Source organism: Oryzias latipes, chromosome 8 (genome assembly GCF_002234675.1).
Source record: "Oryzias latipes chromosome 8, ASM223467v1".
Classification (NCBI taxonomy): Eukaryota; Metazoa; Chordata; class Actinopteri; order Beloniformes; family Adrianichthyidae; genus Oryzias; species Oryzias latipes.
Genome location: NC_019866.2, coordinates 8,777,915 through 8,801,155, shown reverse-complemented (window position 1 = coordinate 8,801,155; position 23,241 = coordinate 8,777,915). Strand labels below are relative to the sequence as shown.

Here is a 23,241-nt window from a genome sequence, read left to right as displayed (position 1 = left end):
CCATTATTATAAAATCAGATGACTTGACTGTTGTTACCTGACATAGTCACATTAATATTTACAGTGTGTACATAAAACTGGTGTGTGACTGAACCGTTTAAAGCATGAATTAGCAACATTGCAGTTAGAGACTCAACAGCAGTCAGAGTTTGTACACTACAATCAAAACCAGAATCAATCAGGGTCTCAAAGTCCTCCCTCGCTCCTGCGTCCACCACTAGGACTTTTATCCATGGTTGTGAGGGTGGGGAAAAGGAGGAAACATGACTCACCAAGTCGCTCCAATTCTTAGGGCGTCCCAGACACTTAAGGAGGAAACGTCTGGACTGTCAATAGCACAAACATGGCCCACCCCCATGCGCCTTTGTCACTCAGCAGGATACCCACACGTGGGCGGTGTAAGAGAGAGGTCTATCGAGTAGCGTTCTTGTCATCCTCGTTCTGTCATTCTCCGATCAATGCAGACAGCCAGATTGATCATTTTCTCCAGCTTGTCTGGAACCTCCCTTGCCCCCAGCTTGTCTTTTAGTGCGCTGGAAGGACCTTGAAGAAAAAAAGCAGGTGCTGGCAGCCAAAGTCTATAATTTTACAGTGTAATCCCCATCGCTGCGGCCTTGTTGCAAGAGTCGGAGGAACTTTGCAGCAGTGGCTCGGTGGGGCGTAGTGGGGTTGAACACGAGAATAGTTGAGTGGAAAAAAACTTGAAATGAACTGCAGAGCTTGGCTCCACTGTGTCTCTCCACCAAACCCAGTTCTTGCCCCGACCAGTCAGGAAATTCAGAGCAAAGGCCACTTTTCTCTGCTCGGAGGGGACCTCACTGGATAAAACTTAAAATGAGTGGCCAAAATGAGAGCCAGCAGGAAGACCGAAACGCTTAGTCCTCAGCAGTCCCACCAAATGGCTCTGGAGATTCCAGTTGGATTTGTTTAGGAAAGAATGGAGTAATGGGTTCCAATGCTGTGAGATGATCATGGAGCAACTGTAACATACCGGACATATAGCCTTGCAGTTCTCGGTTCAAGGCTGACAAAGCAGCAGAGTCCAGATCTGTGGATGGTTGCGGTAAGTCTCTGTTCTCCGTACTTCCCGCTGGGTTTGACATGTTTGGAGCTTAGTGTTACGGTTAGTCAGGAAGGATAGACTCGAACACATCCAGAGGGTTTCAAGGATTTAATCAAAATGTTCTTCCTTTATTTCAGAATGCTGAAATTTGACACAAGATTACACTTTTATTGACCAACAAGCACAATGTAATAGATGACATTCTTGTGATGGCACATTGAATATAGATATTACTCGTAAATTTAGAATATATTTACACTCTTGTAAATATTTGACAGAGGGTTAAGGTTTTCATTGAAAAGGTAAAATATTTTCAAGATTTACATACTTTTATAACTGGAAATTAAAAGTTGCCAAAAAATACACCTTTGAATAAAATATATTATTTTCATTGATATGGTAAATGGTAAATGTATAGGGCCCTTCTACATTCCTTGGAGGCCCAAAGCGCTTTACAGTCACATATCCATTAACCCATTCACATTCACACACTGATTGCGGTTCCGCGGCCAAACACAACTCTTTAAAATAGTAGGTGACATAGTACAGTCAAAAAAAGAGATAAAAATAATACATTTTCAATTGTTTTCTTTAAATAATAGTTTTGCAACAGCATTTGTAAAAATTACACTTTACGTTTATGTACAGGCTATGTATATATATATATATATGCATATTTATGTATGTATAGAAAGAAAGAAAAAAAGCAGTGGAAAGCAGAGTGCTTCAAATATGTGTGTAAGTTGTTTACTAGAAGAATTGGCTGGCATTTACAGAAACAGGACACCAGTCCTCTTAACCTTCTAAACAGGATTGAGCAGTGCTGTGGGGGAGATATCATGTTTTGCAGCTGCCTGTTGAATTTATTTGATGACCATCTACATTTTTCAGACTGGGGCAGTTTGACTGCATAATCAAAAGTAGGACACTGTCAGCCAGTGTTGCTGTATGTTTCAGGGATATAAAATGATGACAGATGATCTTCCACAGCATTTGAAAGGGGTCTGTGAGCCCTCGTAGTTGGGCTAATTTCTCCAGTAATGTGTTGCCCCAGTTTTTAACACAGCTCTACTTCTTTTACTCCATGGCAGATGCAGTCCTGTTACAACTTCATGAATTTGAGGTCCTTAGTGCCTGAAAAGTAAGTGTTTGAAGACTTTAAGTGACCCTACATTGTTTTGTTGTTTTTTGGTGCAGTTTGTCTTGTAGTAAAATTGTTGCCTGCTGACAGCTCTGAAATGATTTTCACCTTGGGAGATGTAATGTGGCATGCTCAATTAACTGTGACACAGCGTAACACACAAACATATTTAAAATATCTGCCTCACCTGTTGCAACTTTAACAGTTTGAATACATTTTTATATTATTTTTAAAAACTGATCCTTTAAAACATTAATAAACAAATATGTTGGCTTGCACATTATGACAAACTAAATTAAGAATCTTGGTCAAATATGCAGTTTTGGCAATTGTAAACAATACATTTTAATGACACTTTTATCTTTTGTTCACAGGAAACTATCCCAGGCTATTTCTTCAAAGTTTTTGAATTCTCTGGGTAGTGGTCTGATGGAAAGAAAAAACGTGTGGAAAACATCTGTCACATTCCTGATTATTAATTGCTATTTTTACTTATTAAAACTTGTTGAAGAAAATATCTCTGTGTCTTGTTTAAGAAAGATTACATATTTTCTGGGTTCAAGTGTTGATTTTTATGTTGCAACATTAAATATAAATATCTGGTTAAAGCAGTGACACCACCAGTTTGAGAAGTAAAATAGCAAAGATTTTCATGCAGACATTTTTATATTAAATTATTTTAGATGCAATGTGTGGCTGACTTGACTCAATTTAATAAGTTTTACTGTATAAAATCACATCAGTTGTTTAATAAATGAGAATGGTCAACTATCAGGCAGCAATATGCCCAGATGGGGGCATACTTCTCCAGTACCCTCAGCTTCAGTGTACGGCACCGCAGGGGTCAGTGCCGTCTCCTCTTCTCTTCACTCTGCATACGTCCGACTTTCGCTGCGCGACCTGCCACATGCAGAAGTCCATGGAGGATACAGCTATTGTGGCCTACATCAAATGGGAAGAGGAGAGGGAGTACAGGTGGCTGGTGGAGGACTTTTTGGCCTGGTGGAGGGAGAACCAGCTTTAGCTGAACGTCTAGAGAACCAAGGAGATGGTTCGGGACTTCAGAAGGAAAGCTCGAACACCTCACCCCATGCACATAGAGGGAGAAAGCGTGGAGATGGTACAGACCCACAAGTACCTGGGGGTTGTGTTGGACCACAAGCTGGACAGGACTACTAACATAGACCAGCTTTACAGGAGGGGCCAATCCAGGCTGTACTTTCTCCGTAAGCTGCACTCATTTGACATCTGCACAAAACTCCCGCATGCATTTTATCTGTCGGTGGTGGAGAGTGCTCTCCTCTACACTGCTGTGTGCTGGTGCATTGCCAGCAAGAACAACATCTGCCTGGGTAACAAGATCATCAAGAGCTTGTGGTGGGACTGAAGCTGGCTCTTGTGGAGGAGGTGGCAGAACAGAAAACTCTGACCAGGTGGGCACTGAGTGCCTCATTCCAGCATGTTTTCCAACATACCCTGCTCTGGAGTGTTCTGATTGGCTGGACACAGCTGAACCAGGTATTCAGCCATTAGTAAGGCAAAACAATCTGGTAATCGTGCAGACACACCGGCCCTCGAGGCCTGGAATTGCCCACCTCTGACGTAGGGCCATCACGAGGAATCACTTACATCCCCTGAATTACTGCTATCCGAGCGCTGCTCCACAGACAGACTGAAGAAATCATTTGTTCCTCATGGCATCAGGCAATAAAACTCTCTGACAGAGCATATAAGAAGCAATTCCTTCTAACTAATGTAACCCACTGATTTAAAAAAAATATTTAATCCATTGATTTTTAATCTATCAAATCCATTCATTGCTCTTTTTTATTTCCTCAGGGATCATTAAAGACTATCTATCCATCTGTCTGTCTGTCTGTCTGTCTGTCTGTCTGTCTGTCTGTCTGTCTGTCTGTCTGTCTGTCTGTCTGTCTGTCTGTCTGTCTGTCTGTCTGTCTGTCTGTCTATCTATCTATCTATCTATCTATCTATCTATCTATCTATCTATCTATCTATCTATCTATCCATCTACAGTGGTATGAGAATGTTTGGGCACCCCGAACCAGCTGTTCAACCAGCTTTGAACCAGCTGTTGATTTGTCTTCAAACATTGTCTTTTAATAAACAGTTAGCTAACTAAAAAATCTTTCTGCCTCAAGTTGTTGTTGTTGTTTTTCATGAATTTTAAACATTCCCTTTTTGAAAAAAAAATAGAACTTTATTCAAAATTATGTTCATTCATTAAAAAACACATGACTTCCAGCTCCAGGACAAGATCGACTTCTTTTTGGCTGAAACTATTTCACACCTCATATCTTGTCTTGGTAGATACAGTGGTATGAGAAAGTTTGGGCACCCCTGATAATTTTCAAGATTTTTCTTCATAAATCATTGGTTGTTCGGATCATCAATTTCAGTTAAATAGATCATATAGCATATAAACACAATGATATTTAAGAAGGGAAATGAAGTTTGTTGGATTTAAAGAAACTGTGCAATAATTACTTAAACAAAAATAGGCAGGTGCGTAAATTTGGGCACCCCTGTTTTATTGATTTGACTACCTTTAGCAATAATTATTAAAACACAAAATTCGTTTCACAAACTCATTGATCCTTATCCTATATACACATGTGAAGCCAATCATGAGAAGAGGTATTTACAGTTTTTCTCAGTCGCTTTAGTACAATTCTCAGATCAGAATGAAATTCCCAAAACTATTTGTTCAATCTTCACATCATATAAGCAGTTTCTCACTTCTTTGAACAAGTTGCAATTGCTTTGGTACATCCATGCAAATGATTATGTACAATTCTCTGCTCTTTGCTACATTATCAATTGTTTATGTCATGTTGATCAAAATGTATTATATAGTTCACTGTGCAATAGTCTTAATCCTCAAAACACCTAGTCATTAGTTCATCGTATAAATCATTAACAGCAAAATGGTTGACCAAGTTGTCATAATGTGACAAACATATTTCACTGCATTGCAAGAGAGGATATTCGCTGTGATGTGGATGAGAATTTGTGGCCTAACATACAGGAACGACAAGAGGTGTAGGAAGACCACACCAATTCCTACTGCACTGCCTGTACTGTTGTACAGAATATTGTCCTATATTTTTTTTCCCTTTGTGTTACTGTTTGCAGTGGGTTTTTTCTATGTTGGTATGACATGGTCTGTCAACAAATTACAATATGAACAATAAAAGTGTAAATGTGAATCTTGTCCAGTCTCTTGGAATCAAACAAAAAAGGTGTAACTTACATTTTACAATAATTGTCATCAAAACTTTAGCCATAGTTTACATCAGAACCTCCCTTTAAAGTACACAGTTATATTGACAACATGACTAAGTAATTTGACTGTTTTGTTCGTAGACAGTGACACAAGGACTTGACATTCTGATGGCACTGACATGTTCAATGACATAAAGACTTAGTTTTGAGAGATGAACTAAAGATTTTGAGCAAGTTACAGGCTTTTGCAAGAAATCCATAGTGTTTTGCTGTTTGTACAAATTGTTCTGAGAAATGCACACACGTTTTGCAAACTTCAATTCTGATCTGAGAATTGTACCAAAGCGACTGAGAAAAACTGTAAGGTGGCCAAGAGCAAGTTTTTCTCCTCTTTGCATCTTCTCTGATGACTGTCAACATGGGAAACTCAAAACAGCTGTCAGATGACCTGAAAACAAAGATTGTTCAACATTATAGTTTAGTTGAAGGATGCAAAAAGCTTGCTAAGAGATTTCAGCTGACAATTTCCACTGTGAGGAATATAGTGAGAAAATGGAAGACCACAAGCACAGTTCAAGCAAAGCCCCGGAGTGGCCGGTCCAGAAAAATCTCAGATAGGCAGAGGTGAAGGATGGTGAGAACAATCAAACTCAACCCACAGACCAGCTCCAAAGACCTACAACGTGATCTGGCTGTAGATGGTGTCACTGTGCATCGTTTAACCATTCAGCGCACTTTGCACAAAGAGATGCTGTATGGAAGAGTAATGTGGAAGAAGCCTTTTCTGTGCACATGCCACAAACAGAGTCACTTGACGTATGCTAAAGCACATTTGGATAAGCCAGCTTCATTTTGGAATAAGGTGCTGTGGACCAGTGAAACTAAAAAGGAGTTCTTTGGACATAACAAGGGGCGGTATGCCTGGCGAACAAAGAACACAGCATTCCAAGACAAATATTTACCACCCACAGTAAAATTTGGTGGCGGTTCCATCATGCTTTGGGGCTGTGTGGCCAGTGCAGGTACTGGAAATCTTGTCAAAGTTGAAGGTTGCATGGACTCCAGTCAGTATCAGCAGATTCTTACAAACAATGTTCAAGAATCAATGACAAAGTTTAAGTTGCAACGGGCTAGATATTTCAACAAGACAATGATCCTAAACACTGCTCTAATTCTACAAAGGCATTCATGCAGGGGAACAAGTACAATGTTCTGGAATGGCCATCTCAGTCCCCAGACCTGAATATTATTGAAAATCTGTGGTGTGATTTAAAGCGAGCTGTCCATGCTCGGAAGCCATCAAGTCTGACTTAACTGGAGATGTTTTGCAAAGAGAAATGGTCCAAAATACCTTCAACCAGAATCCAGACTCTTATTGGAAGCTATAGGAAGCGAGTGGAGGCTGACATTTCTTATTTTGTCTTTTTTCTTTGTATTTTTTTTTTGGACTTGTCCTGTCCAATAGCTTTGCAAACAGATGAGAGCTGAAGGTCTCTTGTGTTGGACATATTTTATTTTAACAACAGGGGTTGTGACCCTTCTGACAAACCAGAGGTATATCGGAATAAACACCTTTTGTAATCGAGGCCAAACTTTTTTCATTTTAAATCATATTTGAAAATCTTTTGTGTTGGACCGGACGGAAAAGGAAAGGAGGGAAGAAGATAGGGGGATGTTAGAGAGGGGAGGATAGGAGGGTGATTATAGAAAGGGGGGGGGGGGGTAAAACCAGGAAGCAGCATGAAGCAAAAAGTGTCTGGATGGTTAGAATCATTACAGTTAGGTTCCGATGTAATACAAGTTTATAAGGGCGGGGCCTGTCCACACACACACTCAAATGCTATAAGCATACCTGTTGGCTCCAAAAATGTTCACATGTCAACATGTACACAATACAAATATTGTTCTCACACGCATACTTATGCCTTCAAACCAACTAGTGTGAAATATTTCATTCAATCACGCAAAATATTAGTGCAAAGGTGAGCTAACACCTGTGCTAAAGTGAGTGTCCATGTTCCTCTAAAACGGATGACAGCTGGTAGACTGTCCCCGCCGTCCCCCAGCCCCCCCAGCATAGGGCCCAGTTCCCCCCAGCCCAGGGGTCCCATCCCCCGAAGCGCCGACCCCCCAGGCCCCACACCACCCACCCCACACATAGAAAGAGGAGCCAGAAAGCGCCACCCCCCCGGAGCAAGTCCAGGACCCAGCCCCCAGGCGCCACCCGTGGGAGAGCTCTGGTCAGGCCACGAGGGGACCGAGGCAGCCAACCAGCCGGGGCGACCGCTGGTTGCCTCAGAGGAGACCCCGACCCGTCAAACCTCCAAGGTCCCGTACTGATACACACCAATACAATACACTCCTTCCCTGGCTAAGGGGTGACCCCAGCCCCAGGTGCAGCCCATACAGCACCACTGGGACCCCCCCCCCCCCCCCCAAGCAGGGCCCCACGCCAACCCCCCAGGACAGTCAAAAAGACCACCCCCCAAGCCAAGCCAGACCACCACTCAACACCCCCCCACACACACACACACACACACACACACCAAGCCCGGAAGACCGCGCATCATCCCAGCCCGCCCCACCCCGGCACAGGACCCGACCACCCAACTAACGGAGTCCCCACTGCCCCCCATAAGGCACCGGAAGGCCCCGACCCCCACCCCCTAACCACGGCAGACAGACAAGAAGCAGCGACGACCAGGCCCCCCACCCCCGAAGTCATGGAGTTGGGAGACCAGAGAGACTGAATTCTTTCAAGGTTACTTGAACTTTGGGCTGACATTTTTTTCCAAGCTGATATGATCAAACAGCAGATTGACTTACATTAATATTTTTCTTGTTTTTCCAGTTTATTAAAATTGTTTTTTTAGCAATACAAAAAGTCATGAAAATGATAGATACTAATCCTCCTTCTTTATTGATGGCACTCATGTCACCAAGCACGCAAAGTGACCGTGAAGCCGTGATTGAAACTTTAAGCCAGACTGATAGATCGGCACATACCTGTTGCCAGAGAGCCTAGACAGGTTTGCAGAACCACAGTGCATGCATGTTACTGTCGGGTAGATTACTATCACAGTGCTCACAAATGTCTGAGTTACTGAGACCCATCTTGAACATCATCTGTCCAGTTTAATAAATCCTGTGGGGAGTTTTGAACTGGATTAGCTGCAAGTTTGTTTAGACAAAGTTCTGACCAGAAGCTTTCATCTGTGCTGATGCTCAAATCTGCATCACATTTTGTTTTCGGAAGTGGAATATAATCATCTAGGTTGCACAAGAGTTTGTATATTTTGGAGAGAGTTTTATTCATTGAAAAATGAATCAGAGAGGTAACTACTTCTGGTGGCTTTAAATCGTTGTTGTCATGGTGCCTCTGGCAGCTCTCCTCCCCCTCCCCTCTCTACTCTGCTCCTGAGGATTCCCAGCTGTATTCACTCAACTCATCAACCTCCAGCAGTCTTAAGGAGATCCAGCTCCAGCATTCATTGCCAGTTTGTTGCTCCTCCATGGTGCTTGTCAGGTCACTCATGTTTTAGCCATTGAATTATTCTTGTCAAGTAACTTTGTTTTACACCTCACTTCCAGGATTATTTCACCATGAGTGTTACCTGGGATTACCTCCGTACCTGTCCAAACAAACCACACTCGCCACGTCTGCTGTTCATGCCTGCTCAGCCTTCACAGCAAACAGAGAAACCCTCCAGCCACGCCACGTCATGAGCTACTCACCTGCTGCATCAAGCCGAAGACCCATGTCCTTGGGAAACATCCTGCAAGAAAATAAACCAAATTACTTACCATAAATCTCTCCTGTTTTCCTTCCGGGTTCCAGCATATGGGTCTGTCTCGAAGTCTCGAAAATAACGACAGTTGTCTTTGTATTTGAACTTTTTAGTAATAACAGATTTAAGTTGCTGATATTCCAAGAAGTTATTAATTCCATGTTTGTCTTTTAGTTCCTGGGGTGTTATGAAATTTCTATCAATAATTTAGGGCTCAGGTAATGTTACGCCCCCACCTCGACAAGCTAGGAAGTGTATCAATTTTTTTGTTTATGAGGATGTCGGGTTTGTTCCAGATGGGTGTAATTTTGCACGGTTTGATATTTTGAGACATTCCCACCAGGCTGTTAAAGTGGCGTTTATATTAATACTTTGGAAGCAGTCCTGTTTTTTTTTTGTTTTTTGTTTTTTTAAACTTGTCCTGTCCAACAGCTAGGCAAACAGATGAGAGCTGAGGGCCTCTTGTGTTGGACATATTTTATTTTAACAAGAGGGGTTATTAATCTTCAGACAAACCAAAGGTATGTCTGAATAACCCCCTTTTGTAATTGAGGCCAAACTTTATTCATTTCAATCATGTTTGAAAATCTTTGGTGTTGGACCGGACGGAAAAGGAAAGAGGGAAAGAAGAGAGAGGGACGTTAGAGAGAGGGGGGGGTAGGAGGGTGATAATAGGAGGGGAAGGGGGGTAAGACCATGAAGCAGCATAAAGCAACAAGTTTACTGGTTGTTAATCATTATGGTACGGTTCAAATGTAGTACAAAAAGGGCGGGGCCTGTTCACACACACTCAAATATTATAAACACACCTGCTAGCTGCAAGAATGTCCACATGTCAACATGTACACAAAACAGATAGTGTTCACGAACGCATACCTATGCCTTTAAACCAACTAGTGTGAAATCTTTCATTCATTCAATCATGCAAACTATTAGTGCAAAGGTGAGCTAACACCTGTGCTCAAGTGAGTGTTTATGTTCTTCTAAAATGGATGGTGGAATGTGAAAAGAAGGAGGAGGAGCGCCCAGCCACCCCCACACCCAGACCCCCGCCGCAGCAGCAGCGGCAGCCGGAATTCCCCCAACGCCATACGGGAACAGGCAGGGAACAACCGCCCCCCGGGCGACCAAGACCGCCACCCAGGCCAGGGCCAGCAGGACCGCCGCGAGGCCCCCAGAGCCAGAGAGCAGGGAGGCGCGGAGGGAAAGAGAGCGCCGCCCCAGCCCAGCCAGGAAAGCAGCCCCCCCGCCGCGCCGGAAGAGCCCAACGCAGGGCCCCACCGGAGAGGGACGCCCACAGCCCCAGACGAGCACCCCACCACCACCCAGGAGTTCCGGGCATCCCCCCGCCCCGACCCCAGGTACGAGCCAGGACCCCCCAAGGGAGACCCGCTCCGCACTCCAGGCAGCCACCCACCCGGCCCACGGTTGGTCCAGGTAGGAGCAAGGCAGGGGCCCGCCGCCCCCGCCCAGGAGGGGGGAACCCCGGGGAAAAAAGGGCGGCCCACAAGGGGTGTTATAAATATGGCCCGACCATGCTCGGCCATGTTGGAAGTTTGGCGGGGCCCAGCGCCCAGGGGCAAGGACCAGGACCCTCCCCCCAGGGACACGAACACCCCCGGCTCAGGTGTAATATGAACCCCCCCACCGTGCGGAGAGAGCACCGCCGGGCCCAGGGAGCCGGCACCCAAGGGACACGGCCGCCATCGCCAAGGGGCCCGCACCCCCCACCAGGGAAGGGGTAGGGGACAGATGGACCCAGGTCCCACCTTCCTTGTAAAATGTGTGTGCGTGTATGGGTGTTTGAGAGGGTGTTTGTGTGCATGTGTGTGTGTTTATGTTTGAATGTATATATTGAAGGGGGAGGGGTGTGTGTACTAAGGGGGGTGCAGTTAAAATTGGCGAGTAGGGCACTAAGGGGACATCTCCTGATTACTCACAGTGATGTCCCCTCACCCTCCACACCAAGGGGCCCTAAATGTCTAAGGTGCGGTTAAAATTGGCGGGTAGGGTGCCAGGAGGACATCTGCTGCTTGCTTGCAGTGATGTCCAAGCACCCCCCCTACCAAGGACCCTACATGTCTAAGGTGCAAATAAAACCGAAAGAGGGGGGGCCCACTCCATACGGCAACCATAGGAGGGGGGCCACTGCCAAGTAGCCCCCCCCCAAGGCGCATCGCAGGCTAGACCCCCCACCCCCTCACCCTAATATGAGGTCATATGAGGAAGGGGGTAAGTCCTGTTTTTTAAATGATTGGCTAATAAAAGGCATATCTGACAGGTTGATCTTTCCACATAACATCTGTTCTCAGTCTAACCGTGAGTTGGTTTCTGAATTATTTTTTTAAGCATTTTAAGATGTATTGTAATCTATTTGCAAGAAAGTATTTGTAGGAGTTAGGTCATTCAAAGCCTCCACACCTTTTTGCAGTTTATAAAGATTTTAGACTAATTCTTGCAGGTTTATTGTTCCATAAAAAGCCTATAATGGATGAGTCTAATGTTTTGAACCATTTTAGTGGCGGTTGTGTGGGGATCATTGAGAAAAGACAATTAACTTTGGGAAAGATTTTCATTTAAACCGTGGCTACCTTTCCCTTGAGGGACAGAGGCAGGTTGACCCAGCGGGTTAGATCGTCCTGTAGGCTTTTTAAGTAATGCGGTGTGGTTTAGCTGCAGCAGTTCTGGGCAAAAATTCTGGGTTCATTTGGGGGAAAACTAAATACCTAAATATTTGACATTGCCTGATTTGACTGGTATTATGAGTTTTTGCTCCGCATTACAGTTCAGTGGTAATAAAACAGATTTATTCCAATTAATTGAGTAGTCAGACATGGAGGAGAATTCATTAATAATTGTTGCTGTTTCATTTACAGAATGGGAATTGTTTAAAAACAGTAATATGTCATCTGCATAGAGACTAATTTTATGATGGCTGTGTTTGGTTTTAATTCCTTTAATGCTCTCATTCTGTCGTATTGCTGCAGCTAGAGGCTCAATAAATATAGCAAAAAAAAGAGGAAAAGAGTAGGCAACCCTGTCTGGTTCCTCTTCCAAGGAAAAAACCTGTTGGAAGTCTGTCTATTAGTTCTGACTGATGCATTGGGGTTGTGAAATAATATTTTAGGAGGCTGTCATTTCTGCAAAAAGAGGATCTACTAAATATTGATGGCATGTTTCTGTTGGGGTGCCCAAATTTAAGCACCTTCTTATTTGTGTTTGAAAAATTATTGCACAGTTTCTTTACATCCAATAAACTTCATTTCACTTCTCAAATATCACTGTGTTCATCTGCTATATGATATATTTAACTGAAATTGATGATCTGAACAATCAATGATTTATGAAGAAAAATCTTGAAAATTATCAGGGGTGCCCAAACTTTCTCATACCACTGTATCTACCAAGACAAGATATGAGGTGTGAAATAGTTTCAGCCAAAAAGAAGTCGATCTTGTCCTGGAGCTGGAAGTCATGTGTTTTTTAATGAATGAACATAATTTTGAATAAAGTTCTATTTTTTTTCAAAAAGGGAATGTTTAAAATCCATGAAAAACCACAACAACAACATGAGGCAGAAAGATTTTTTAGTTAGCTAACTATTTATTAAAAGACAATGTTTGAGGACAAATCAACAGCTGGTTCATATTTTATGACCTCTGCCAAAGTGTTCCAAACAGATGTTGTCTCTCACTCTTCAGACTGTAAAAAAGCATAAAAATAATTATTTAGTAACCAGAATTCGTAATTTTAGTCAATCTTACAGTATTATTGGTTAATTTACTTGTTATATATTACTTATGTAGAAGTTTGTCAAGATATAGAAGTTTAATTATTACTATAAATTACCTTTCCAGTGTCACGGCTCTTGGCTCTCAGCTTGTTGACCTGGGACTCAGCAATGTCAGCACGCTCCTGAGCTTCTTCCAGCTCATGCTGTACCTTTCTGAGCCTGGACATGTGGGTGTTGGCCTGCTCTTCCTGTGTAGTTTACATAAACAAATTATGAACTTTACCCACACTTACCTTCTAAAACTTAAGTTTGAGTATGTATCAATTCTTCAGATGGGATAAAACAGTATTTAACTTACAGCCTCCTCAGCCTGTCTCTTATACCCCTTGACTTTAAGCTGCAGCTTGTCAACCAGATCCTGAAGCCTGTTCACATTCTTTTTGTCCTCCTCGGTCTGGATCAATAAAAGATTGAAAAAAGACAATTTCAGTACTACACATGAAAATATTTTTTATTTTTTGTTGTTGTAAAACTAACTATGTACCTGATAAGTGAGCTCCTTCACTCTCCTCTCGTATTTGCGAACTCCTTTGATTGCATCGGCTCCACGTCTCTGCTCAGATTCAACTTCACTCTCCAGCTCACGCACCTGTATATAGATAATTAAAAAAATGTTTTGCTTCTATTTAGGGTACAATCTTTTCCATTGTTTATTTAACAAAAACACAAATCATTTTAATCTCATACCCTAGACTCCAGTTTCTGGAGCTGCTTCTTTCCACCCTTCATAGCCAGGTTCTCAGCTTCATCCAGACGGTGCTGCAGGTCCTTCACTGTGACCTCCAGGTTCTTCTTCATCCTCTCCAGATGAGAGCTGGTGTCCTGCTCCTTCTTTAGCTCCTCAGCCATCATGGCAGCCTATATTGAGAAGTAGGATGAAAATATAAGACTAAGCAGGAAAAAACTAGAGCTTTTTTAAAATATCTTGAAATAATGAAAAATACAAAATAAAAATGGTTTACATCAGTAATGGCCTTCTTGGCTTTCTCTTCTGCATTTCTTGCTTCTTGAATAGCATCATCCACTTCACCCTGAACCTGGACAAGATCAGACTCCAACTTCTTTTTGGTGTTCAGAAGACTGGTATTCTGAAAAGAGGAACAGACCATTTATTCCATTTTTCGTTTCTAGAAACTGTAGTTGAGTTTTTCAAAAATAGAATATTAACCTGAGAGTGAAGCAGTCCGACACGTTCACTGGCATCCACCAGCTCCTGTTCAGCCACTTTACGTCCTCTCTCTGTCTGTTCCAGAGCGGCTCTCAGCTCCTCAATCTCAGCCAACATCAGACCATTCCTGCGCTCCACCATGGCAACCTGTTCCTTCATGTCCTCCTGTGCTCTCAGAGCATCATCAAGGTGCAGCTGGGCATCCTGAAAACAACAATAAAGGTTAGAGAGACACAACTCATTTTCTATTCTATGAACACTTGAATGCACTTAAAGTGTCTTCAAACTCACCTTGAGTTGTCCCTGAACATTCCTGAGTTGTTTCTGGGCCTCAGCAGCCTGCCTGTTGGCATGGCTGAGCTGAATCTCCATCTCATTCAGGTCTCCCTCCATCTTCTTCTTGACTCTCAGGGCATCATTTCTGCTCCTGACCTCAGCATCAAGAGTACTCTGCATGGATTCAATCACCCTCTGGCTGTTCCTCTTGATCTGTTCCATCTCCTCGTCCTTTTCTGCCAGCTTCCTGTCAATCTCACCTTTGACCTGGTTGAGCTCAAGCTGTACTCTGAGAATTTTGGCTTCCTCGTGCTCCAGAGTGCCCTTGAGATAATTTAGGTTCAAATAAATTACTTGAAGACAATTGCGACTTTTAATTTAGGATTTTCTTAAATTAGTACCTCAGCTTCCTCCAAAGCAGTCTGAATTTCACTCTTTTCTGTCTCCACAGACTTTTTGGCTTTCTCCAGCTCATGGATGCTCTTTCCAGTCTCACCAAGCTGTTCAGTCAGATCTGAGATCTCCTCTAAGATACATAGAAAATGAATTTTTTTAGAAATCTGTCCATGAAAATGGTGTAAAGAAGGTATAGGAGCATACGCTGCAGGTTCTTGTTCTCCCTCTTCATGGTCTCCAGCTGATCCAGGGCCTCCTCGTAGGAGTTCTTCATCTTGAACAGTTCTGTGCTGAGAGAGCGAGCCTCTTTTTGAGCTCCTTCAAGCTCTGCCTGGCTCTCCTCATACTTCTGCTTCCATTCTGCCAGGACCTACAGGTTATCCATTGGTTGCAGGTTTGTTACTAAAGTAAGTGTATCTTCCCAACATGTTTTACTTTTTTTAACTGTCAGATGAACATGGTACCTTGTCAAAGTTTCTCTGTTTCTTGTCCAGGTTTGCAGCAAGAGCATTAGCTCTCTCCACATCAATCATGAGGTCCTCCACTTCACCCTGCAGCCTCTGCTTGGTCTTCTCCAGAGAGGCACACTTGGAGTTCACAGCCTCAATGGACTCCTCAGCCTCCTGCAGGCGCTGGGCAAGCTTTTTCCTGCAGCAAATGGATGGAGTGAATGTTTTAAAAGAAGTAAGAAACAGAATAGTTTGATGAAATGATGTAATGCTTTGACTAACTTGGACTCCTCCAGTTCCTCAGTGCGCTGGATGGCATCAGTTTCATATTTGGTTCTCCACTGAGCCACCTCACTGTTGGCCTTGGACATTCCTCTCTGCAGCTCAGCCTTGGCCTCCTGCTCCTCCTCAAACTGCTCTCTGAGCAGATCACAGTCATGACGGGCTGACTGGACAGCATGAGCCAGAGCGTTCTTGGCCTGACAAAACAGACATTTTTTTTACTATCTCATGTTCTGCAAAAATGGTGGTAGTGGTTTATCTGTAGACTTTACTTTTGGTTTAATTTTTAATTTTTTTAACACCGTAGTAAAGTGTAAAATGGTCATGCCTTCACTTCCTCCTCCACTTGTCTCTTCAGCTCCTCAATCTGCTGAGTGAAGGCCTGTTTGCCTCTGGTCAGCTGAGAAACTAGAGCTTCTTTCTCTTCAAGCTGGCGAGAAAATTCCCCTAGAAATTTAAAAGTAAAAGAATATTAATTGAAATTATCCAAAAAGGGACTTTTTTTCTGTGTCAAGTGACTGACCATTTTCGGTCTGAAGTCTTGCCCTCTGTGCATTCAGGTCATTCAGTTGCCGAATGTTTTCATCATTTTTTGCCTTGAGCTCACTCAGCTGGTCCTCAAGAGTTCTGCACATTTTCTCCAAGTTGCCCTTAAAAATTATGTGTTTAGTTTAGAAATTATATGTTGACAAAGAACATTTAAAAGATTGAACAAAGAAAACCTTTGATTTAGCAACAGCTTCCATGTTGCTGCTGAGATCATCAATCTCCATCTTGTACTCGCTCTTCTCCTTCTCCAGCTTCTGCTTGACACGCTGCAGGTTGTCGATCTGTTCTCCCAGCTCTGCAACGCTGTCGGCCTGCTTCTTGCGGAGAGCTGCTGCAGTAGCTTCATGCTGCAGTGTGGACTCTTCAAGATCTCTCCTCAGCTTCTGGAACTCAGCTTCCCGCTTCTTGTTCATCTCAATCTGAGCAGATGTTGCCCCTCCAGCTTCTTCAAGCCTCTCACTGATCTCCTCAAGCTCTCTGGAGAGATCAGCTCTCTGCTTCTCTACTTTGGCCCGAGCAGCTCTCTCAGCCTCAATCTCCTCTTCCAGCTCCTCAATACGAGCCTAAAATTAAAGTCCACATAAATATGTTCAAGGTGTCTTTCAAAACAACAATTAAAACTTTGAGAACAAAAGTATCCATATTTTTCATAAGTAGAAAGTCTGTTAAAATGACCCACATAACAGCCAAGATTGGCTGCAGAAATCGTACCTGGAGTTCCTTGATCTTCTTCTGAAGCTGAGCACCAAGGGATTGTTCGTCCTCAATCTTGCTAAGAAGTTGACTGATTTCAAAGTCCTTCCTGTTCACAATGAAATTAAAAATGGACTTTATTGACAGTCTTGAAGTATTTCCTAATGTGTTTGTTTGAAATGCAATGCATGAAAGTAACATTGTAGTTTTATGAAAAATGACTCTTTATATCTTCTTAAAAAGATATATGGACAAACTTTTAAAAACTTCTCAAAGCGGATAAAAACTGTTTTTAGGTTTTATTTATCTAAGTAATTAAAATGTATTATCATACTTCTTGATCTTTTCATCAGACTGCTGCTTGTCATTTTCCAGATCCATTATGGATTCCTGGGCTAGTTTCAGATCTCCTTCCAGCTTCCTCTTGGCTCTCTCAAGATCCATGCGGAGCTTCTTCTCTTGTTCCAATGAACCTTCAAGCTACCGGATGAAGATATTTCATTGTTATACTTTTTTTACACATTGTCCTTTGGGAAAATTCAAAAATGTGTTTTTTTCTTACATCATCCACTTGCTGTTCCAGCTTGGTCTTGGCTTTGGTCAGAGTGTTGACTTTGTCTTCCTCTGCCTGGAGATCATCCAGTGTTTGTTGATGGGCCTCTTGGAGGGCTTTCTTCTCCTTGGTCAACTTTGCAATGGACTCATCTTGAGAAGCCATTTCCTCAGTCAGGTTTTTCACCTTAGAGTACCATAAAAGGTCACTTTTTAAATTAAAATAAAATTACATAACATTTGTCTGTAATGTATAGATAGTTTGACATTAACCTTATTTTCAGTGGCATGTTTCTCCTTCTCCACTTTAGCCAGGGTGAGCTCCAAGTCATCAATGTCCTTCTTCAGTTCAGAACATTCATCCTCCAGCTTCCTCTTCTTAGCAGTCAGCTCAGCATTGATTTCCTCTTCATCCTCCAGTCTCTCAGTGGTCTCTTTGAGTTTGGCCTCCAGCTGGATTTTACTCTTAATGAGTCCCTCGCACCTTTCCTCAGCATCTGAGAGATTCTCTACTTCCTATGCTTACAGACAAGTGAAGTGGATGTTACTACAACAAAAGGTAAAAAGCATTTATATTTAGTTAAAAGTGAAAAGCATTAATAAGCATTAATATGCTCTTATCAATTTAAAAGCATTAATATTTCATTTGGATTTGTTAACTATTATATTGTATATATATTACTTGTATTTGGTTTAGGGGTTGTCATCTGGACTTAGTTTTTTTAAAGATGAAGACATTTCACCTCTTATCCAAAAAACTAAGTCCAGATGACAACCCCTAATCCTACTACTATGATGGAATCATCCTGGATGATTGAGAGTCTTAATCAACATATTTATTAACTATGTTTAACATCCTACACACAACTACTTCTAACTTACAGCAGACACTTGAAGCTGCAGATCATTTTTCTCCTGCAGCAGAGAAACCATTTTCTCCTCCAGTTCCTTCTTCTTGGCCAGAGCAGCAGCCAGGTCTGTTTTCATCTTCTCATAGTTTCCTTTCATCTCCTGCAGCTCCTTTTCAGTCTCAGCGCTCTTCAGAAGAGGCTTGATCTTGAAGTAGAGTTTGAGCCATGGCCAGTTCTTCACATTCATGAAGGAACGGATGTTGTATTGGATGGCGAAGATAGATTCTCTGTTTGCATAAATGCAAAAAGTAAATGTTTTTTTCAAACTTCTCCATTGTATCCTTTATTATCTAAATAAAATATTCATTGCTCCTACCTCCTCTCCATCATCTTAACAAACTCCTTCCTCATAACGTATCCTCTGCAGAGAGCCTGAGTCATGGTCACCAGTGAAGCCAGTTTCTCATCTCTCATCTCTTCCAACTGACCCAGCAGACCAGCTTTGAAGAACACCTGAGATTGACATCGAACAACACAGTATATTTAAGTCCGCACATGAATTGCTCCGTGCTTTTGCAAAAAAAAACTATGACATTTCTATAAATGACACCTTAGTGTGTCCAAACTTGTACTGAGTGTGGTCAACATCAATAGAGCCAAGCAGCTTCTCTGAAGCTTTCTTGTTGTCAATGAACTGTCCCTCAGGGATGACACTGGCATTCAATACTTTGTATCTGTAAGATAAAAGTAGATTTATCCACGTATTCCTTCCTAATTTATGTTAATTTGCTAAGTTGTATATTTATTTTAAATCACATCCTTCAGTGAAAACTGCGTTTACCTCTGCTTGAAGTCACCATAGAGAATTCTGCTGGGGAAACCCTTTCTGCAGATTCTGATACCCTCCAGCACACCATTACACCTCAGCTGGTGGATGACCAAGAAGTTCTCCATAAGACCTGAAAAAAATATAATTACTATATCCTTAAAATAATTATGTAAAACATTAGCACTGTAGCCTTTTAACCTGGAGTCTTTGACTCGTTTGGAATCAGGCAACGCACAAAGTGGGGATGAGTGCTCCTCAAGTTTGTCATCAGTTTGGCCAAGTTCTCCTGTGGAGACAGAACATAACAGGTCATTAAATTATTTATACAAACTAAATGTCCTCTCTCTCAAAACTCATATTAGCAGACATACCCTGAAAAGAGCAGAGACAGTCTGGAAGGAGCCACCCTTCTTCTTACCACCCTTCTTGCTACCACCAGCAGCATCTAATGGATTGGTCAAGGATTATTGTGTTAGGAATTTCAAGATTCTTGACAGAAAGAAACATGAAAGCTTGATAGAATGAATCTAGTACAAAAGATTACCGTATATTTACTTTTCAAGTGCCTGACATTAACAACAAATCTATTGCATATTTTTCTCATTCATAACCATATCAAATCATGTGTATAAGATAAATTAAATTAATAGAAAAATCTCTAACATTTATTTGTAAGGACAAAATTCCACCAGCAAATGTTTAGAAAAGTATTGGTTTGCATTCCAGCTGTTTCTACTATTTAGAACTGGTTAAAATAGAATACATTACTCTTACCTTCAGCTGATGCATGGGCCGCATAGAGGAAGGCCAGCAGTTTGTTTGAAGACTTCTGGTAGAGCTGCACCACTGAGTCGTTCAGTGGGTCCTTGTTCTTGTCCAGCCAGCCAGTGATGTTGTAATCCACTGTTCCAGCATAATGAACCAGCGAGAAGTGAGCTTCAGCTTTTCCCTTTGCAGGTTTAGGCTTCTCAAAAGCCTTGGTCTTGCCAAGATGCTGATCATGCAGCTTGTTCTTGAAAGTTGTATCAGAAGCCTTGGGGAACATGCACTCCTCTTCAAGGATGGAGAAGATGCCCATTGGCTTGGAAGAAGTAATAGTTCATGTTAAAATAGCTGAACACCTCCCCCTCAACTTTGTTGATCTAAAAACACAAGTAATTATATGGTTCATCACCTTCTCAATAAGCTCAATGCAGGCAGCCAAGTCCATGCCAAAGTCAATAAACTCCCATTCAATGCCTTCTTTCTTGTACTCCTCTTGCTCCAGGACAAACATGGTGTGGTTGAAAAACTGTTGCAGTTTCTCATTGGTGTAGTTGATGCAGAGCTGCTCCAAGCTGTTGAACTGTAAGTAAATGTAGGAGAACATTTCAATCAGCTTGAATTCTTGCATTTTTTTAAATCTTCTCAGCTGCAACTCACATCAAAGATCTCAAATCCAGCAATGTCCAGCACTCCAATGAAGAACTGTCTTGGCTGCTTTGTGTCCAACATCTCGTTGATGCGGATGACCATCCACAAGAACATTTTCTCATAGACAGACTTGCACAGAGCACTGACAGCATTGTTGACCTACAAAAAAAAAAGAACACGAATAGTATCATTTTGATATTCAGTATATTTATTTTCCATGGCCACGTTTTATTTTCATAATTACCTGTGGGACGGTCTGACCTTTGGTGACCATCTCATTTCCAACCTTGACTCTTGGGTAGCACAGAGCTTTCAGCATGTCAGCTGAGTTCATACCCATCAGGTAGGCGATTTTATCAGCCACTGAAGAAAAGAGAAATAAATGTGTGAATAATAATTTCTTTTTTATCTTTGTCATTATGAGAACAGTGGTAGTTTGACAGTTACCCTCAGTGCCGTCAGGTTCTGCCTGCTCCTCTCGCTGCTTCTGCTTAAACTTCATGTTACCATGATGTATCACAGCACCAGTCAGCTTGTAGATGCCTAACTTTTCCTCAGCAGTAAAGCCCAAAATATCAATGGCAGTCTGCATTGCACATCACAAGTACAAATAAATCGCTCTGGTCTTCTCTCTCAATTTTTCAAAATAAAATTTAAGAACAAGTATAAAGTATTTTTTTTTACATCAGTTGCAATGAACTCCTCAACGTCATTGATGCTTTTAACAGTGATTTCACCCTGGCTGATCATTGGGAAGTCATAGGGGTTGGTGGTGATGAGAAGAGCCTCTAAAGGAGAAAAACAATGTTTATGGGGTTGTAAGATAAATGTTGAGTTTCCATGTATTCAAGTTTTACAATATCATACGGATCTAAACGGATCTTAATGTAGGTAAAACTGCATGAACAATTTTTCTTTAATTTACCCAGGAGCTCAGGTTTGTGGCCCGTCATCAGCTGGTAGAAGATATGGTAGCTCCTCTCAGCAGACAACTGGAAGGTGACACGAGACTTCTCCAACAGATCTGCAATCAACCAGTTAAAAAAAAGTTAGTATTTCTGAAATACAATTTAGCTACAGAAGTACATGTTAAAGACCAATAGAGGCTGTTTTTCATGCCACTTGTTAGGCTGTTAACTTACAAGTTTCAATATCAGCTGAAGCCAGTTTTCCACTGGAACCAAAGTGAATCCTGATGAATTTACCCTGAACAACATAATGATAAACATTATTGCATGTAAGAAGAAAGTGACTCATATTCTCAAACTATTAGATTGATTCAAACACTTACAAAACGGGAGGAGTTGTCATTCCTCACAGTCTTGGCATTACCATAGGCCTCCAGCAGAGGGTTGGCAGCAACTATCTGATCCTCAAGCGAGCCCTGCAAGGATACAGGATATTTTTACATTACATGCACATGCAATCACATTACAGCAATTTCAGACCAATTCAGTGACTTTACCTGAATTTTTCCAGCGCTTTGCTGCTCCTTCTTTCCACCAAGAGCAGCAATTGTTGCAAAGTACTGGATGACACGCTTGGTGTTGACAGTCTTCCCTGCACCAGATTCTCCACTGGGGTACACATTTCACATTTTATGCCTTTAGAGTAAGTTTCCTCAAGTTTACAAATATTTTGTATTTAAATTTCTCTAATACTCACGTAATCAGGATAGACTGGTTCTCACGATCTAAAAACATAAACATGTGTATTATTTTGGTTATGATTGTCATTATATTTGAGCTTCCTTGGCTTCTTTGTTCTTACCGGTTAGCATGAACTGATAGGCATTGTCAGAGATGGAGAAGATATGGGGCGGAGCCTCAATCCTCTTCTTTCCTCTGTATCCTCCCACAACGACTGCGTCATACACAGGAAGCCACTTGTATGGATTCACGACCACGCAGAACAATCCGGAGTAGGTCTATGAGAAAAAAGAAAACTTTGTTTTTTTTCTGAAATGGAAACACAAACAATTGCAATTATAAAATAAACTAAAACTCACGTAGATCATCCATGATGCATAACGCTCTTTGAGGTTAAACAGCACAGAGGGCTCATTAAGGTGGGTCATCATGGCCATGTCCTCCATCTTATCAAACTTTGGAGGGTTTCTGGGGTGGATGTCATCCTCTTTCACAGTGACAGTCTAAAACACAAAAAAAGAGGTTTTGGTGTACTTAAAAAATATAACACATCGCTTTTCAAGAATAGGCCAGCTTAGAAATTTAGAAGAAATTCGTATCATCACAGATAACAAAGCAAACAGACATTACTTAAAAAGAAAAGATTCAAAACTTTCTAAACATACTGTTTTAACGGTTAAATAATGTTACCTGAATTTATTTAGAATAAATTCAGTTTAGTGCATATGGTACTAACATAACTGATGAGAAAGACATAGATAACCAGTTACAAAGATCTTAATAAACTTTATGAGCTAGGTGAGAATGAAAGATACACAGAGATAAGAAATAATATTTATCCTTGATAGCAAAACTGATTCATGAAACTTTTATACTAAAAAATGAAGTCAACCTTGTCCTACCTTCCCTCCTTCAGTCTCCACAGTGGCTTTGCCACCCTCCTTTTTGATTAGTTTACACTTGACATACATCTCATCTGCATCAACAACAAAAAAGGCCGTTTTGGCATCAAAAGGTGCCGCCTGGGCCTCAATCCTCTCCCTCTCTGGCTTCCGGAGGTAGATGGCCGCCGGGCCATACTGCTCCATCTCTGCGTCTGTACTCAT

At 41.8% G+C, this 23,241-nt stretch overlaps 1 protein-coding gene and 1 long non-coding RNA gene across 2 annotated transcripts; one reads left to right on the top strand and one right to left on the bottom strand.

Moving 5' to 3' along the window:
* Positions 1 to 1,878: 1,878 nt before the first annotated feature.
* On the top strand, positions 1,879 to 2,719 carry LOC110015470. Its single transcript, XR_002290671.2, has 2 exons — positions 1,879 to 2,204; positions 2,579 to 2,719. It is a non-coding gene; the product is annotated as an uncharacterized LOC110015470 (long non-coding RNA).
* Positions 2,720 to 12,888: 10,169 nt separating this feature from the next.
* LOC101163414 (myosin heavy chain, fast skeletal muscle) lies at positions 12,889 to 23,241 on the bottom strand. Its single transcript, XM_023957485.1, has 39 exons — positions 23,038 to 23,241; positions 22,495 to 22,638; positions 22,257 to 22,413; positions 22,152 to 22,179; positions 21,952 to 22,063; positions 21,778 to 21,870; positions 21,629 to 21,692; positions 21,412 to 21,510; positions 21,171 to 21,274; positions 20,934 to 21,072; positions 20,731 to 20,849; positions 20,496 to 20,645; positions 20,248 to 20,418; positions 19,848 to 20,154; positions 19,445 to 19,518; positions 19,272 to 19,359; positions 19,086 to 19,203; positions 18,855 to 18,978; positions 18,621 to 18,757; positions 18,276 to 18,531; positions 17,667 to 17,909; positions 17,404 to 17,580; positions 17,176 to 17,321; positions 16,860 to 16,950; positions 16,322 to 16,711; positions 16,123 to 16,249; positions 15,928 to 16,046; positions 15,600 to 15,796; positions 15,333 to 15,516; positions 15,073 to 15,238; positions 14,874 to 14,998; positions 14,488 to 14,796; positions 14,197 to 14,400; positions 13,991 to 14,116; positions 13,716 to 13,886; positions 13,513 to 13,617; positions 13,327 to 13,422; positions 13,085 to 13,216; positions 12,889 to 12,937 (listed from the first exon to the last, which is right to left on the bottom strand). Exons 1-39 carry the CDS (start codon positions 23,239 to 23,241, stop codon positions 12,926 to 12,928), a joined length of 5,808 nt encoding a protein of 1,935 aa, XP_023813253.1. The 3' UTR covers positions 12,889 to 12,925.